The sequence below is a fragment of the Euprymna scolopes genome, chromosome 23, assembly GCF_053919585.1.
Source record: "Euprymna scolopes isolate OS-2025 chromosome 23, ASM5391958v1, whole genome shotgun sequence".
Lineage (NCBI taxonomy): Eukaryota > Metazoa > Mollusca > Cephalopoda > Sepiida > Sepiolidae > Euprymna > Euprymna scolopes.
The window spans coordinates 37,156,834-37,176,612 of NC_136504.1; the positions used below are offsets into that span (position 1 = coordinate 37,156,834).

At 35.8% G+C, this 19,779-nt stretch overlaps 1 protein-coding gene across 1 annotated transcript in view; it reads left to right on the forward strand.

Moving 5' to 3' along the window:
* LOC145245825 (ras-related and estrogen-regulated growth inhibitor-like protein) overlaps positions 1-19,779 on the forward strand; it is a 172,316-nt gene that overhangs the window by 71,241 nt on the left and 81,296 nt on the right. The window contains exon 2 of the mRNA XM_080107473.1: positions 36-92. Coding sequence (XP_079963599.1) covers positions 36-92 — 57 coding nt within the window. The remainder of the gene's footprint in view (positions 1-35; positions 93-19,779) is intronic.

The window sequence follows — 19,779 nt, forward strand, 5'->3', positions numbered from 1 at the left end:
CTTGAATATCTAATATTACTGTTCTTTTTTTCTAGCTATAATGGTGAGATATCTAACAAAGCGATTTATTGGAGATTACCATCCGTTATTAGGTAAGTAAAATTTTTACCTATTTCGTACAGCACGTCATTTCTACGAAAACAAAAATTACTCGCCGCTCATAGATTAAGAAAACAAATTTGCTTTCAATTTAATGAACATTAGCGGTGTTTGAAAACTAAAGCTTTGGCTATGCCAATTTTGGAAGTAAACGCACTTTCAAACCTTGCTTCTGCCGCATAAAACTATATTTACACCATCCAATCGAAACCCTTCTTGCTATGCGATAAAGTAGATATTGTTCATGATCGAATTATTACGTACGTTTGCTTATGTCTGTCCAACCTAGTGTTTACATTCCTTTATCAATCATCAACAAACCTGATAAAATATAAACCATTTAAATTTAGAACGAAATTAATTTAGAGAAATCTAGATGTAATGCTAAGTACAAATAACGGAAAGATGAAAGTCATACATTTGGTGATAACTTCCGTTGTGTTCATCATAGGGACTCACTGCTTGGTCCATATTGTAGTCAATAAAACCGCGCATCTTATATGAGCTTGAGTTTTGACCTCAAAATGTTCGATCACGGTCTAAACTTTCATTGAATTTTATGATGGATCTAATACTCTTTGATAATAATAGGAGTGTAGAAATAAACCTTGGGTTTTCTTTCGACAGCTTCGTAACTCTCATTCTCCTTATTTTATTCTATAGTTTCCGAATTCTATGAGCGATGTTTTTGACAAAGGAGAAAGAATTGCTGTTAGCTAGATGAACTTGAAGTATTATGCATTTATTTTTAGTTCCTTACATGAAGTGGTTGCATGCCTTGCCAGGAACTATTTCTGTAGAAACATTAATCGCCATGCGAAATGTCAGTGTTATCAGATAGTTTTTTTTAGTCATCAACATTTCCATGATATAACTTCGAGAACAGTTCATAAAATATGAAGAAGACTCAGATAAATCATTAGTCCCATCCTTACGTTGTCAGGTGGAGGTATGCAATTTAATGGCGTTGACATAATTTATTTACTTACGCCATCCTTTTACTTTCCTTCCATCATATTACTGCATCTAATTATCCCCCTTTATCGATTTCCCACTTACGGGACATCGCGAGCCTGCCTTTGTTTTATCGTTACTTCCACAGCAAGTGCTCGTCTGAACTCCAGTCTCTGGTCCCCCCTCGCCAATCTTTCTCGAAAAATACCTGTCTATCTGAAACCACTATCAATAACTTTCCCCACTCTTTAACTGTGCGTCAATCAAAACGTAGATTCCATGAACAAAGCTTCTTTCTTAGACTGCACGCCTGTGGAACTCTCTTTCGTTTGCCTGCTTCCCAGCTGACTACAACTTGGTTGTCTTCAAGTCCAACATAAACAAATTCTTGATGAACCGCCCCCTTAAGTAACCCAATCTACCAAATTTCCGTTAATAACGACTACTACGATATAATCCTATTGATTACTGTACACTCAATAACCCTTATCCTTGAGTGGCCTCATGGCCTTGAAAAGTGGTGACTCCTATGTAAAAACAAACAAAAAGACAACTGACTTACCTCGTACTGTTAATGTTCAAACAATCATGAGAAGATCTTCAGTACTTTTTTGCGTAATACATAGATCTTAATAATTATAAAAATCTGTGGACCGTCTTTGAGTGCTTGTTTAAATCTTGTATTATAATAAAACTTTGAATTTGTTTGCACCGTCTCAAATTTAACATCATGACGTCATTCCGAACAAATTTTCAAAATTAACAACGAAGACTGGAACGTTATATGTTTTGGCTTCGATTCTAGCTGATGGCACCCAAGTCATATTTTTTAACTTTTGAAATCACTACTATGCATAAAATATAATTATCACTGCACTATTGGCTCTATAATAATAAATATATAATTTGCATGAATTAAATATATTGAAGCGTATTTTTACGACCTGGTCACGCCTGATAGGGGTAGGCACTACTCTATATTGAGTGCAATATAATGATCAGCAGAGAATTAGCTCTCTAATAATAAATAAGAAATGTGCATACATTTAAATATCATATTTAACGTATCTAACGACCGGGCAACGCCGGGCGGCTTCTGGTATTATTTTATTTTTCGGTTTTATTTGTTTTATTTGTTCGCTGTATTTAAATTTGTTTCATAACATATCTTGGCACAAATGCACTTTAACTCACCAGAAACATTTTTTTTAGACTAGCGGGGGTACCCGGCGTTACCCGGGTGTGGAGAGATGTGTGTGTAAGGGGGGGGTTAAAATAGCCATAGGAAGTTCAGGTGGAGAGAGTTGTTAAAAATAGAGCTAGTAGCGGGGAGGAATCCAAATTACAGTAGGCAGACAGGGTGGAGGAAGGGGTAAAATAAATAGTAGTAGCGGGGCGGGGAGTTACTCGGCGTTGCCCGGGTGTGTGTAGGTGGTGTAGTAAGGAACCCTGGGTGGTGAGAGGTGTTTATAAAAAGTGGTAGCAGCGGGGGGGGGGAGGAAAAAACAACAGTTGGCAGACCATGTGGGGAGAAGTGTTAAAAAATTGTAGTAGCATGTGGCGGGAATCAAAACAACAGTACGCAGCCAGGGTGTTAAAAAAAAGTATTAGGCGGGTACGAACCCGTGACGCAAAGGCGGAAAAGAAAGTGCAAGAAAATATGATGTCTTACCAATGCTCCATGATGCGCCAGGCAGTTCTGAACGTTGAAATTAAGTGAAGACAATTCAATACGCTGACTTGCAAAAATGGCTAGCAAAAATCAACTCCTCCTTGTACAAAAATGGCAGTTTAGGGCGAAGAAATTAACATTTTGGGCCAGTTTTTCGATATTTGACGTTCGAGAAGTCGATCTTTAAAATAATATCGATCTTGTCAGGATCCATCGCCTCTGTCGAAAGTTTTTTCGAGACATACATACATACATACATACATACATACATACATACATGCTATCAATATTTATATCGAGCAATGCTTGTGCATGTGGCTTTTTATAGTGAGGAAAGACTTTGCAGCAAGACAATCCCACTCTCTAAACAACTTCCGCATTTATCCAAATAGAAGAGCTAGTAAACATCATATGATCCAGCAGTCATCACAGGTTTTATATCAGAGTTTGCCTTCACCACGGCTTACAGAGCTCTCTCCATCCACCATGCCATTTGATCCATTACTGGAACTTAGGTTGCTGGGCACCAGAGCATATTCCACACGCCAGTGGGTCATATATACCGCAGCTTTTACAGGGCCTAAGCTCCTCTGTAGGTTTCTGTCAGGGTTACCTCACCCTACGCCTTTGGTTAAATAACCTTGGTCCACAAGGCATACATACATACATGATGATTGCAACGTCTTGTCAGACGAGTGCCACTCCCTCAGACATTTAAAATCCATGAGCCCAAATGTCTGAGGGAGTATCTATACAAATATGATGTTAAAGAGTCTTAGCTTTGTACGACAGCTAAGTCTCTCTCTCGGTTCAAAATGTTGAGATCCAGCAACAAGCAATAGCAAGATAGCCAGCAACAAATTAAACTACAGACCAGCTTAATGCGGGTACTGGTCTTCCGCTTTATGGTTTTTTAAATCAGAGATTTGCTTCTCCTAGAAAGGTTGCCTTCACCACGGCTTACGGGAGCCCTCTCCACCCCAATACACATATACACACACACAAATATACACGGTGCTAGTTGGCCGTTGACCCCGAAAAAGGGTTCATTCGCCCTTTGGAGGGTCTTGTTTTTAATCCTTCAGGGAGACTAGCCGCCCTCCTCACCAAGCAAGTCTGGTGGGGGAACCAGTTTAGTCGCCGGTGACCCGACCATGAGGCAGGTAGTACTGGGTTCGTGGTACCAGTAGCATATGACATGACCTGACATACATACATACATACATACATACATATATTTAAAAAGACAGGTGAGATTTATATGATAGAAGAACCTTAATAGCGAAAAGGAAAGACAATCCAAAATGAATGTTCCTTTTCGAAACATTCTAAAATGACTGTTACAATTTTTTAGATTTTTATTATTTATTTAATGAAAGAAATGTATCTTTTTTTTAATCCATTTCATATGTTACCCTTTATTTGTGCATTTTATTTTGAAATATAGAATGTTGTATTTCATTTTTAAATTAAAAAAAAATAATTTTGATATTGCTATATTAAAGAAAAAATCACCAGAAATGGGTGTTAATTTTTATTTCATTAGAGAAATATTTTTTTTTTAAATCCGAAAAATAATCATATTTCACTTCTACATTTTTTTGTTACTGATTAAATTAATTGTTTCGATAAGTAACGTTCTTGATGTGTTAGTTATTTACTTTATTGAATTTGTTTTGAATTTGCAGAAATGTTTGGTTAGAAAATAGCAACTATTCTAAATTTTTACTTAAATCACACAATCGTCGCAACCCCCAATTTAAACAATGGGACTATATTAAATGTAATTAATTGGACGCATGTTAACTGCCTACCATATAATTGCTTTCCTAAAAATAAAATTTCTAGAGCTTTTATATAAGTTATATAGGACGAAACCAAAATCTATGAAGAATTATTGGTAAAAATATTTATTACAAGAAATGGAAAGTCATAACAATTAAACGACAGTCACTCGGAAGAAAAAAGACGTAAGCGTGACTCACAAAATAACGCATACGCTAGCGTATTAATATACAGACAAGAAGAACCCGTGGAAATTCCACGGTAGTTGGACATTTTAAAAATACATTACACAGAAAATGAATAAAAAATAAAATAAAACAAATAGCGACAAATTTAAAACAATTTTAGTAAATTCTTTTTTAACTTTTTAAAGCTAAAAAGAATTCATTTCTTTTTAAAATTTAGATTTTTTTTTCTAATGAAAATTCAACACGCAAAACGTTGATTTTTTTTTCTGGATATTTGTTTTAATATGAATTATAAAAGAACAGATGTCAATTCACTTACACATTTTTTAAATAAAAAAAAAACTATAATAAAAAAGCACAGATTTCTCTCAAAATCACTTTTTCTCAATTATAAATTAAAATAGTCAATATGAAACCGTAAACAAACAGCCATGTTTTTGATTTTTGCTTTTTAAGTTTAGTAGAGCAACTGGTTTTAATGATTTTTAATTAATAAAGAGAGCGACGATAAAGAGAGGAAATTCGTTTCTCATTTATTAATGTTTGTGATGATGATGTTTTTCTTTGTGGCCAAGTAAATTAATATTTAGATTTCTAAGATTATTTCTACGATGTTATTGTGAAATTGTCGATTTGTTTTGTTTCGAAATGTTGGGGAAGATGGTAATAGTTTAAGAGGGTGTCGTACTTCAGCTAGTATATTCGTAGGTATGGCTGCTTGTATTATGGATGATGAGTTGTTATATATATATGTGTGTGTGTGTGTGTTTGTGTGTGTGTGTGTATGTGTGTGTGTGTGTGATGCTAATGCACTTACTGATCCGCGCTATTTTTTAAGTCGTATTTCCAAGTTTAATTAAAGTTTTATGATATGTTTTTTATTCAATTGAAAGGTTAAAGTACACAATAGGTACAAAACACCCTCCCCTCCCCATGTTAAGAATGGCTTTTTTTAAATAATAACGTTATTTTTTCAGCACGGATCAATAAGTGCACGAGTACCATATATATATATATATATATATATATATATATATATATATATATATATATATATATATATATATATATAATGCAATCTTTATAAGAAGACGAAAATACATGATTAAAACGTTTAAAATAAAGTCAATGTTTAGAATAAAGTTAACGGAGCGAGGAGAAAAAAAGGGAGTCAGCTGACCGGTTTCGCCCTCGCTTTATCAAAGCTGTAGCGAGAGGGATTGCAGAGAAAAAAAACACAAATGGGAATCGAAAATGTGTACAACTAAAAATAACGTTGCGTTATGTATGAGGGGAAAATTGGGGGTAAGCGATTGAATAATTAATCTAAATAATTAGTCCTTTACTTTTCCATATTTAAGCTTAACCATCTTACTTTTCATGCTCGCATTTTTTCTCTTATAATCCATGATTTTCTAGGCTTCCAATAAATTAACTTATTCTTTGTTTAATTTCAGTCTTTTTTTTTGCCGCATAAACACATATGTAATAACAATGTACGGCACTCGTCTGCTTTCAATAAAATCGCCTCAGTTATCTCCCTTTCATGCTTCGTTCTCTCTGTTTCACTTATTACTTCTCTTTTCGAATTAGTAGCAACATTAGTCGCTGAAGCGACGTGGTTGGTATGAAAAACCAGTCATAAAAAGCGCCGCTTGCCTCCTTACATATTTCTACGATTTTGAACACCAGAAAATTCGTCATAATTTTTGTTTTACTGAACGATATCGATTTTTTTTTCTATAATAATTGTTTGAAATTTGGTCCAAAAATGAGTGAGCAGTAAATCTTTAAAACAGTTCTAAATAACTAAAACTCCCACTTAACCATATATTCAAACACGGCAGTGTTTGAATGATATATATATATATATATATATATATATATATATATATATATTGGAGGAGATGATATATTAAAACGTTCCGTGTGTTATCTAGTGGATGTAAGATATTGTTCTTTTAAAAGACAAATAATAAACGTATAAATCGTATGTATGTCGTATAGCCAGGAGGACATGATATTGACGTGTAAGCTGAGTCATGTTGTATCAGACTTATCACACGGGATATTTTTACAGTTATATATAAGAAGAATAATATATGCCTCATACCTTTTGTTTTCTTGAAGAGTTCTTCTGTATCTTCCCGCTGCTCCGTGACGAACCATGAAGCGATCAGCACCAACCAATTGAGACAACTGTTCTTATTTGTGAAACCATTAAAACAACTCTTTATATTTTTATAATATAAATTTATTACAGTTGTCTCAAATAGTTTTCACAGGATCTGCAGTTTGTCTACATTTTCTATTCTTACAGCTCGCTTCCTATCTGTCTATCCACCCCTGTCTAGACGTCTGTCCACTCTGGTGGTCAATCCTCAACTCTCTGAATCTCTCCAAAACTAACTACATCACCTGTTCTCTTGCGTCACCTAATTACGTGTCTCAGACCAACCTAATGTCCACACCTAGTTATTTGTTTATTCAAAACCCCAAAATATTGTTTACATATATTTTCTATTTTCACATTCTTTTTGCGATTCACACATCAATCATTTTTCCGCAATTTAATTGTTTATTCTTCTAATCATAATAACTGATTCAGCGACCATCTGTCGCTCAAATCAATTAATAAGTATACAATAACAATAATAATAATAATGTTTTGACCATTGACCCCGCTTGCCACAGTAAACAGATACTACGCTATGATCACAGCCTAAAGGGTCATAACATTATATATATATATATATATATATATATATATATATGATTAGTTTGTTTTGTTTTGTTTTTTAAATCCAGCAGAGTGCTCAATTAAAAGGAAAATCCTAAAAATAAGAGCGTATTTATATTTTGTATTTTGTGTACAGAAAGTTGTTAGATGAAATAAGTCATTGGTACCGTCGGTTTCCAGCCCGATAATTACGACTGATTTAGATATCAATATCAAGCTCTCTTCAGCCAATACTCAGAGATAAGTATTGGCTTAAGAGAGCTTGATATGGATATCTAAAACGGTCCTAATTATCGGGCTTGAAACCGACGGTACCAATGATTTATCTCATCTAACAACTTTCTGTACACAAAATGCAATATATATATATATATATATATATATATATATATATATATATATATATATATATATATATATAACTGATCGTTGAGCTGGATTAAATCCGACGAAATGAAATAAAATGGAGGTGAAAGGACCTGAATATTCAACGTTTCGCCCGATTGATGCGGCCTTTTCAATGACCATCCCTCTCGAAAAAGCCCACATAAATCGGGCGAAACGTTGAATATTCAGGTCCTTCCACCTCCATTTTATTTCATATACAGGGTGTTTTTAAAGTCTTGGGAACATAACGATTTTTAATAACTTGTAATGTTCCCAAAACTTTTGAAACATCCTGTATATATATATATATATATATATATATATATATATATATATATATATATATATATATATATATATATATACTAGCATTGTTACTATTATTCTTTATTATATAGACATAGGATTACACAGAAGGAAAAATTGAAAGAAGGAAACATAGGAGAAAGAGGAGGATTGGGGTGAATGAAGAAAACCTGGTTTTATAATTAAAACATAAACAAAGAAAACATGAAAGGACAACAACGTGATAAATAGATTTACGTAACTCTAATGGCTTCTAGTGTTCATTTCTAGATTCGGTCAGATGAAACACAGATGATGTCGTGTTGCTACAGACGTCGCGTACTTTTTTCTTTCGTTTTGTTTAGTTTATACACGATAGAAGAGTTTCCACTTACGTAACTCTTCCCCCCCCCATCCATCCTAATGCATTACCGAGTCAACTTTCAAACCAATTCCTGCGTCTTGAAGATTTCTAAATATAATATAAAAGTACAAATAGATATACAACACGTATATATATATATATATATATATATATATATATACATATATATCTATATCTATCTATATATATATATATATAGAGAGAGAGAGAGAGAGAGACAGAGAGACAGAGAGGGAGAGAGATTTGTTATTGTTGCTTTTTAACGATACATATATATATATATATATATATATATATATATATATATATATATAGAAAGAGAGAGAGAGGGGGGAGAGAGATTTGTTGTTGCTGGTTTTTTTTTAACGATAAATACGGTTAAATAGTGGCTACGCCTCGAAGCTCATTTGTATTTACTTCGACAGTCGCCCATAATTTATTTGGACGTATATAATTATATATATATATATATATTATTTTAAAACAGTAATCTACGTACATGCATGTTTCAAGGTAACTACCTCTCGTCAGCGTAGCTTGACCGTTTCTAGGAATCGAACACCAGACCATGTGTATCACAGTCCGGCGCGTTAACCGTTCCACCACGAACTCCTAGATTACTTTACAGTTAATTTGTATCGCTTATAAAGTTAGATTTGTTGTTGTTGGGGTATTGTTTAACGATAAATACAGTTAAATAGCGGCTTCACCTCGAAACTCATTTTTATTTATTTAGAAAGTCGCCCATAATTTATTTGGACGTAAATGATGTAGTTTTTACCTGAAATATGCAACGGTAAACTTCAATCTAATATAAATACCAGTATTTATAGAGATAATTAAATCCCAACCTAATAAAAAAAAACTCAATACGCAATAGAGTAGAGCCTATAAGAGAAAGAAAATTAAAACTGTAAGTTGAAATTTAACATCAAAATTTATTGTTCGACTGAATACTCCAACAAACAATTTACAAAGTCCTTATTCCGCGGAGTTCTTGCGATTCTTCTCGTCAGAGAACAGGAAGAAATCAGCAAATTTCTTTCGGTCCTCTGAAGAAGAATAGCATTCTTTGAAACTCCGCGGAATAAGAACTTTGTAAATAGTTTTTTGGAGTATTCAGTCGAACAATAAATGTTGATTGTAAAGTTCAATTTACTGTTCTAATTTTCTTTCTCTTATATATATATATATATATATATATATATATATATATATATATAGAGAGAGAGAGAGAGAGAGAGAGAGGGGGGGAGAGGGAGAGAGAAAGAGAAAGAGAAAGAGAGGGAGAGACAATGTTAATAACTAAGTTTTTTTACAGGTGTTCCATGATAGTACATATCGATTACAGTAACGTTAGCTAGTCAATTTGACGCAAGGTGTCTATTCGCATCACCATTCATTCAATGATAAAGACCAACACACATATATACTAGAAGATTTACCAGGCGTTGCTCGGTATTAAAGGTAACGTTAAATTCCTTGAAAGGAAGTAATAAAATGGAAAGAAACTGAAACATGTACATGCGAGTATTATGTTGTTGTTTTTTTTTTTCTAAACAGTTAACTTCTTGTAAGTAAAAAAAAAAAAGAAAGAAAGAAATAAACGAGCTGAAATTGAAACCAAAACGTAAAGACAAATCAAGTACGATAACCATCAGGCCAGCTTGACACGTTCAAACGTACTTATTCTTAACATAAACAAGCTGTCATGGTTCACGATCGCGCATGCGCAGTTGTGAAACAGTTGACAAACGGATAAAAATCTGATGACATTCATGTGCTAAATTTTCAATTTTTACCCCCTTAGCATTTCTTCTCTGATTGATGAAAACAGATTTAAAAGTTTTCCACATTCCTGAATACCAAATTTCAAGTGTGTAGATAAAAAGTTCGTCGAGTATATAAGTTGAGAAGTGTCCTTACACACATTCTCACTTTTGTTTATATATAGATAATATTTTAAAATAAATATCAAAGATTTTTTTATACTTACAGACACTAGTAGTTTGTGCTGATGCAATCATCGGTGCAGGAAGTGATAATTACTGCTGGTGGCCGAACACGAACCCAGTCAACGAGGTCAACCTTGGTTTTGCAGGCTAGCTTACTTCCTTTTGACCACCAGGAATTAACATATAATTGGAAGTATATTAAGACGCTGATGGAGCCGTGTAAGCGAACTTGTCATAATTAACTGCCATAAGAGTGTTCGACAAACAGGAAGTTTGGAATGATGTATGTATGCTAATAGGTGGCTTTATTCTCAATTCACTAAATAGGGCTCAACTTAAATCTTCTTAAGGGGATTATAGCAATAATATTTTTCAATAAATATTTTTTTAAATGTATATATACGGACATAATTGTTTGATGCTTACGCAATCATCAGAGCAGAAAGCTGGTGGCGGGACATGAATTCATTTAACAAAGCTAAATTTGCCTTTGCTGCCTAGCCCCCTTCCTCTTAGCCATCATTTCTGTGTGTGTGTGTGTGTGTGTGTGTGTGTGTGTGTGTGTGTGTGTGTGTGTGTGTGTGTGTGTGTGAGAGACTGAGTGCTGTCATTCTGTCAGGCAAAGATTCGCGTGTAAAACGTCCATTTTTCTCGAACCCCAAAAAGAAACTATTTTCAAGTTGTTTCAGGAAAGAAAGTTGCAAGTCAGATAACAACCTCAGACTAATTCCGCCTGAAATACATTCGGAAATGAAAATCATTTACTTTATAATAAAATGTCATTGATGTTTTTGTTTTTTTGGGAGGGAGGGGTCATCGAAAATGATAATAATAATTTATATATAAACTATTGAATTACTATGAATATTTTAGTAATATATCTAGATGAATACTGTTATGGGGTAAGTTGATCTACCCTTTCAAGAAAAGTGGACTATAAATATAGTTACATCCAAACATCGATGTAGCGATTTGTAGCAGTTATGGCCTCAGAATCATGACGCGTACTTCGGTAACATCATTTTGCTAATACTACTTTTTTTCTTAACTATGCCACTATGCTCTCTTCATTATTGCAGGCTTGCAAGGCTACAACAAATAGCGAGTGCGAACACTGGATACGCACAATTTTTTCGTCATTTTTTACGAAAGTTGTATACTAGTATTAGATAAACAATTTCTGTTTCAGTCGAAAATACCAAAACATATTTTGCTTAACCTTCCAGCAATTGTAAAATGTATTTATAGGACCAATGTGTTGTACACAAATTTTCACGGCGCATCTCAAACATCAACAGTTCTTCTTGAATCTCAGCAATACCGCAGGGGTTGAGGAGAACAGTGAGTTACAATCAGATCATTTTATTCTTACAGATTTTGTTTTACAAGGGAATCACCACTTATCAAGGTCCGAAGGTAACTCGAGGATGAGAGTCAATGAATGTAAGGTGGTACTGTAGTAATTGTTAATGGCGTAGATTGGGTGGAATTTGGATTATTTAAAAGGACAAATCAATAAGAACTTGTTTCTATTTGACTTGAAAGCTACCATATTGTAGTCGGTTGGGAAGCAGACCAGTGGAACAGTGTTTCACAGGCGGATATTTCTAGGTAAAAAGCTTGGTTTATTGAAGCTGAGTTGAAGTTGAGAGAGTGGGGGGGGGGGGTTGATAGTGGTTGTAGCTAGTCGAGTGTTTTTGTGAAGTTTGGCAAGGGGGGGACCATCGATTGGAGCTCAGGTGAACACTTTCCATGATAATAACAATAGAACAAGGACAGACTTGCAACGTCTTTTCTGTGGGAAAGAGGTTGCAAGGAAGAATAAAGGGCATCACCTACTAAGTATCGAAACTCATCTCCCTTCAAAATACCCCTGCAACTTATGTCCCTGATAGTAGCCCCACTTCAAAATGGTACTGTGCCTTGTTTGGGATGAAAATTGAATAAAAAAAGATTTGAAAAATTTGAAATCTATGAAAGCAGAACAGATGTGGTAACAGTACTCCATTTTAGGAAGTAATTGGCTCTTATACAGATAGAGGATGGCATCGGCAGTGAGACACCTACTGGAGCGGTAGAATGATCCAACCATTTTTCCAGCAATCTTGGCAACAGATCTGATGTATTAAGTTGACACTAAAGTTCTTGCGGAATTTTTAATTTTGATTTCAAATAATGTATTTCCAAATAAGTTTTCTTTATAATACCTTTACTTTATATATCATTTTAAAGTGTGTTTCCTCTATCTAATCGTTTAAATTACAATCGTTTTAAAACAAGTATATGTTTTCAGAACGTTGAATACAAGATGAAAAATAAAGCAAATTTGCACAATTTTCTTATTTCAATTCAAGCTAGGCCAAAAAGTTGCTGAAAAATTTCGCAATATCAACGGAGCCAGGAACCACTACTGAACGATCAATACAATGGTGGTTTAAGAAATTTCGTGACGGCGACGAGAGATGATGAACATAGTGGTCGGACATCAGATGCTAATAAACATTAATTAAGAACCTTAGTCAAAGTAAACATTAATTAAGAGCCTTAGTCAAAGTAAATATTAAGAGCCTTAGTCAAAGTAAACATTAATTAAGAGTCTTAGTCAAAGTAAATATTAATTAAGAGCCTTAGTCAAAGTAAACATTAATTAAGAGTCTTAGTCAAAGTAAATATTAATTAAGAGCCTTAGTCAAAGTAAACATTAATTAAGAGTCTTAGTCCAAGCCAATCCACGCACAACTGTTCAAGAACTTGCTTCTGAATTGAATGTAACGCATACGACGATTTCCAACCACTTGAAGGAGATTGGAAAGATAAAAATACTTGATAAATGAGTGCATCACGAATTGAACAACAACCAAAGAAACGCCGTTATTAAGTGTCACATTTCATTCTTTTACGCAACAAGAATGACTCGTTTCTCGACCGGGTTGTGACGTTCGATGAAAAGTGTGTTATTTATGAGAGCCGGTGACGCTCAGTTCAGTGGTTAGACGCCGATGAAATTCCCCGACCCTTCTTGAAGCCATAGTTGTACCAAAACGAGGTCATGCTGACCTATTCTTCTTCTTCTTCTTATTATTATTATCATTTCTTCTTCTTCTTCTTATTATTATTATTATTATCATTTCACTTTCACACAGGTTATAAAGGATCTCTTCTTGAAAACAGCCTGTGGTGTTCTCTGGAAGCTGAGTGACAACTAGTCTCCCCAATTTTCCAGTGCTCTCCACCTCTTCTGATAACATTTACAAATGAATTATCGCAACAGCCGCCCACCATCGATCTCTCGCTAGCAGCGCCCATTGGTCTCCACTGGAATTTGAGTGGTAATAAGCCTCTCAAAGTTCATAGTTTTCTTTGCACTTGTCCAGCGGATGTCTGGTCAGTGCTCTTTCCTCGGTCTTTCCATCCTCCTTGACCCTTTTCAGCTAGTTGACATCATTCTTTTTTTTTTTTGGAGGGGGTGATTGGGTAATGGGAGAGGATGGGGAGGGGATGAGGGAGGGTATATGTATCTTCAATGTTCTTAGTTCCTTGTAACGCTTCTTTATGTTTTTATTATTATTATTATTGTTATTATTATTATTATTATTATTATTATTATTATTATTATTATTAACTCACGAGGAGTATTCACATAAGCCATCATCAAAGAGTGTTCTTTGAGAACAACTTGTGGTGTTCCATGGAGTCTGAGTGACAACAAGTCCCCGCACATTTCCAGTACTCACACCTCTTTCGATAATCTTTGCAAGATATTTTTCTTTATCGCAACAGCCGCTTACCATTGATTTCTCGTTTGCAGCAACAATTGGTCTTTACTGGAATTTGGGTGGCAATAAGCCTTCCCAAAGTCCCAGTCTTTTTTGCACATCTCTAGCGAAGGGCTGGCTTTCTCTTCAGTCTTCCTCTCCTCCTTGACCTTCTTTATTTAGTTTGATGCCTGTTTATGGTAACTCGCGCAACAAAAAAAGGTGGGCACAGGTTTTTTTCCATTTATATAGTTTCAGTTTTCATGATTTCATGTGATGTTACTTCGTGTTTTGCATCTGTAACCGTTTCTGTTGTTGTTGCTTGGTGTTAGTCTCCACATTCAAGGGTTTTCCTTAATATTTGTCCAGTTTTCATTGTATTTTATCGGCCATTCCTCGGATTCCAATCGCTCACATTATTTTTACAAAGTGTTTTGGTATCGTTCCTAGCGCTCCTACTATTAGTGGTGTTATTTTTAATTTCTTTATTCTCCAGATCCCTTTGAGCTCTCTGTCCAGTTCCGTGTATTTGATCCGCTTCTCATTCTTGATTTTCACTTCGTGGTCTGCTTGCACGGCAAAATCTACAATCTGACAGACCTTTTCCTTCTTGTAAACTATTATGACATCCGGCCTTCTTGCTTGAATGGGTTTATCCGTTTGTATATCCATGTCCCATAAGATCTTATGACTTTCATTATCCATTACTGCTGTCGGGTTGTGTTTGATACCATGTGTTCAAAATTCATTTGTTTGCATAATTGCCAATGCACCATCAACAAGCTTAGTCAATTATCAAGAGTAAAACTTAAAAGTATGATACTTAAAAAGGTCATTTTCGGAAAAAGGTTACAAAGGTGTAATCAGAGTCAGATCAATCCAGTGAATGCCGATGGCCGAATAAAACACTTTTGGGGTGTGATTATAGTGACAACATGGGCGTTTTAAATGGCCATAAATGTTCATATAATAACCAAAAAGAGTATCGTTGTTGGTTGACGGTTGGCTGAGAATAATCAATCGTCGAATTCCCGTGTGTGCATCTCCCTCCTAATACTAACTTTCCACAGCCGTCACCGTAAAAAAAAAGATACGATGTGCGTTCAATAAGTTTCCAGTCTTTTTTGTGTGTACACTTTTATTGATAGAACAAGCATGAAACTCTAGTCCCTTTTGAAGTAATCCCTTCCGGCTGCGATGCACTTGTGGTACCGTTCCAATGACTTCTGGAAGGCCCCATGGAAGTCTTTTGTGTGAGCGTGTCAATGACCCTCGTCACAAACTTGAAATTGTCAGAAAGAAAAGTTAAAAATATGATGTTTGAAAGGTCATTTTCAGTAAACGGTTACACAGGTGTAATCAAAGTCAGATTAATCCAGTGAATGACGATGGCCGAATAAAACACCTTTGGGGTGTGATTACGGTGACAATACCATTAACAAGGGTCGTTTCAGGTGGTCACAAATGATTATATATTAACAAATGGAAAGGATATTGTGGTTTGTTGATGATTTGGCCCGGGAAGTATAAATTCATCCAATTTCCGTGTGTGCATATTTCTTTTTTTACATAGGCATCACCATGTATCAAGGTCAAAAGACCACTCGAGGATAAGGGTTAAAGAGTGTACAGTAGAAATTGGACAATATAATAATCGTTATTTTTTTTACACAGTGGTCACCACATATCAAGGCCCGGAAGCCACTCAGGGATAAGGGTTATTGCAAGTACATTAAGTTAGTGTGGAGATTTGATGAAGTGATTACTTAAGGGGGCGATTCATTAGGAATTTGTTAACGTTGGACTTTAAACCCATCCAAGTTGTAGTTAGGTGGGAAGCAGGCAGACGGAACAGAGTTCCACAGGCGTGCAGTTCTAAGAAAGAAGCTTTGTTTATGGAATCCACGTTTTGATTTAGGAACAGATAAACAGTGGGGGAAATTTTTCACCGTAGCTTCAGCTAGACGGGTGTTTTTCGTGAAAGATTGGCGAGGGGGGATCAGAGATTGGAGTTCAGACGAGCACCTGCCATGGAAATAACGATAAAACAAGGATAGGCTCGCAACGTATCTTCTGTGGGAGAGAGGTTGCAGGGTAGAGAAAAGGGCATCCCCCACTAAGCCATGAAGTCTATTTTGTACTCTGTCAAGGCAGGATAGGCTATCTTTAGCAGCTCCTGCCCAGATATGGCAGCAGTATTCCATCCTTAGACGTACTTGGCTTTTATATAGATAGAGAATTGCATCAGTAGTGAGATATCTTCTGGGGCGATAGAAGGATCCCACCATCTTTCCAGCGATCTTGGCAACAGACTTGATGTACGTGTTTCATTTCAGATCAGGAGTAAATGTCTAACCCAGAAGCTTGTCAAAACACGGGGCCTCTCCCAGACGAGAACCATCCATCCCAATTGATGCCAGATGGGGATCAGAGCGTTGATGATGTAAGGATAGGAGTTTGGTTTTAGATGCATTAAAGGTAACCAGCCACGTCTTCCCCCACTGAACCACGCTCTCGAGATCAGAGTAGTGAGAATCAGAGAGAACTTTGTCATTTACAGCCTTTGGTGTGTTGCCGTAGATGGTTGTGTCATCAGCATAGATATCAACGAATGATTTAAGTATATGTTTAGGGAGGTCATTGATGTAGATCAGGAAGAGAGTTGGGCCCAGGATTGACCCCTGAGGGACTCCAGCATTAATACTGCAGGCCTCTGATTTTTGTCCATCGACCACTACACTTATGAGCCTATCGGAGAGAAATGATTTAATGATTGAGAAAACATTTCCAGTTATACCGTAGCTGGAAATCTTGTGAAGTAGACCCTTATGCCATACCTTGTCGAAGGCCTTTGTAATGTCAAGAGCAATTGCCCTAGAAAGGAAGCCTTTGTCAAGAGATTCACTAATCCTTTGAGATATAACCGTCAGCACATCTGCGGTAGATCTTGCAGAGCGGAAACCATATTGTGTGTCACTAAGAAGGTTGTTTCTGCTGAGGTGGTTGACTATTTCTCTATTTAATATGGATTCCAGCAACTTACTCATAAGACACAGGAGACTTATTGGTCTGTACTGAGAGGGAGATGACTTACTACCTAAATTCTTAAATACAGGGAAAACTGATGAGGTCTCCTGAAGGCAGCGCTTAAACAGTTTCGTAAGTATGGGAGCAAGTTCTGGTTGAAGCTTTTTCAACACTATAATTGGGATGCCGTCAAGGCCAGTTGCTTTACTGGAATCAAGGTTCTTGATTAGCTTGGCGACCTCATGCACGGATATTTGTATGTTACCTAGCGTGTTCTGTGTTATAGGAGGAAATATGGGGAGTTGATGGCCTTCGTCGCATAGCGTAGAATTAGCTGCAAAGTTCTTTGCAAATAGTTTGGCCTTGTCTGACGCTGACGAGATGACCTCTGGTCCATTGATAATGGTTGGGATAGAACGCACACTTCTATTCAGGATCCTATTTGTTATTTGGTAAATAACAACTAGGATCCTGAAGAGAGGTGTGCGTTCTAATAATCTAAGTGTGCATTAGTAATGGAAATTCGGTAAATTTATTAACTTATATGGAACGGCTCATCAAACTCTTGTTTACGTTAGACTTGAAGACAACCATATTGTAGTCAGCTGGAAAGCAGGAAAACGGGAGACAAATCCACAGGTGTGCAGTTCTAAGAAAGAAGCTTTGTCCATGGAATCTACGTTTAGATTTAGGCAGATAAAGAGTGGGGGTAATTATTGATAGTGTTTTCTGCTAGACAGGTATTTCTTTTGAAAGTTCGGTGAGGGGGGCATAGACTGGAGCTCAGTCGAGCACCTGTCATGAAAATAACGATAAAGCAGAGACAAACTCGCAAAATCTCTTCTGTTAGAAAGAGGTGGCAGGGAAGAGAAAAGGACATCCCTTACAAGGCAGTCTATTTTAAACTCTATCAAGGCAGGATAAGTCCTTTCTATCAGCTCCTGCCCAGATGTGGCAACACTATTCCATCCTTGGACGTACCTGGCTCTTATATAGATAGAGAGATAGCATCAGCAGTAAGATATCTACTGGATCGATAAAAGGATCCCATAATTTTTCCAGCGGCCTTGGCAACATATTTAATCTGCCTCCTAACATCCAACGATCCATAACCGTGACCGAGATTAAGCAATTCAGCATATATTGTTATATTTTTATGCATAAGTGTGTCGTCTTTTAGCACAGCAGAAATACAATAACTGTTTCTCCACGTTTAACATTATTATGAAAGGGTTAGGTGATTCTTAATTATATTCTGAGCATCGCCTATTCGTACAGATATCCGAGTTCGAATGAAAGGTTCCCGAATTCGACAGAAAGATCCCCGAGTCCTGAAAAGATACACACGAAGAAAGTCGGGGGTTTAATCGGCCAAAACATTGTGCGAATAATAATCAAGATAAGAACAGTAGTCTGAATAATCCAAATAATAAGAATTATCAATCCTCATCTACAAAATTTAGAAACGTATCATTGCTTACTTCGTCACAATAATTATAATGTTCATTATTGTTATATTGTCTAGTATGTTCACTTCAATTCACAAAATAAGCCCATAAACAATTAATGATGCAGAACTAGTTTAATCTATTGTTGTAATACAAATGCTATTGTTCAATAAGATATGAACAATAGATTTGGTCATTTTTGCCAAGGTCTATCCTTCTCTAGAAATATGAGGTTCTTATTAAATGGCGACATTTGTTGGATATAATTACACTAAATTAGTTAAGTAATAATGAACTCATTAATCTTCAGTGACGATGTGAAATATGAATGGTGAATACAGAAAAAGGGCAAATCCAACAATTGAAATAAATCTGTATCAATTTCCATCAAATATCGTCCATTGGAAGAATTATCGAAATGACGCTATGGACATTGAGATCTCAATAGAAGCCGATGAAATGCAGAAATCCGTTAACATAGAACTCTTACAACGGGAAAGAAATTTCAAAGAAACTTGAATAAAATCTGTTTCTGAATTTTCCAGATGATGCTGGTTAATTTGTACTATTTGGAGCATTTGAACTGCTGTTCTCATATTGAGCCTTACTTTCACAATGTTTCGGCCGATGAAACCTCTGACCTTCTCCAGGTATATCGAGACGAATTCGTAATTTCGGAATCTGCACGACATTTCGAACGAAACCCTTTATCTAATCCATAGGAGTATCATGCTCTCCTCTCGTCAGCCATGACCGGTAGAAGTCTTAAATAATTCTCAATTATATTCTTAGTATATATCTTATTATAACTTCCTTAAAATAAAGTGTGAACCTGTAAGAACAATAAAACATTTATCAAATGTACGAAGGGCGTGCAATAAGTAATGCCCCTAACCCACTTCCAGTTATCTGATCTAGCTGAAATTTTGCATGTGCAATGATTTATATCTCTACGGGTTATGTAGCAAATTAGAGCTCTGAACTAATAGTGGTTTCTGTTTTACAGGTGTTTGAACTGAGTCAAGTGTGTAATGGAGCCTGTTTAATGTCTAGCAGTGATCCAGTTTTTGTATTTGAAAGGACGCACACCACAGGAGAC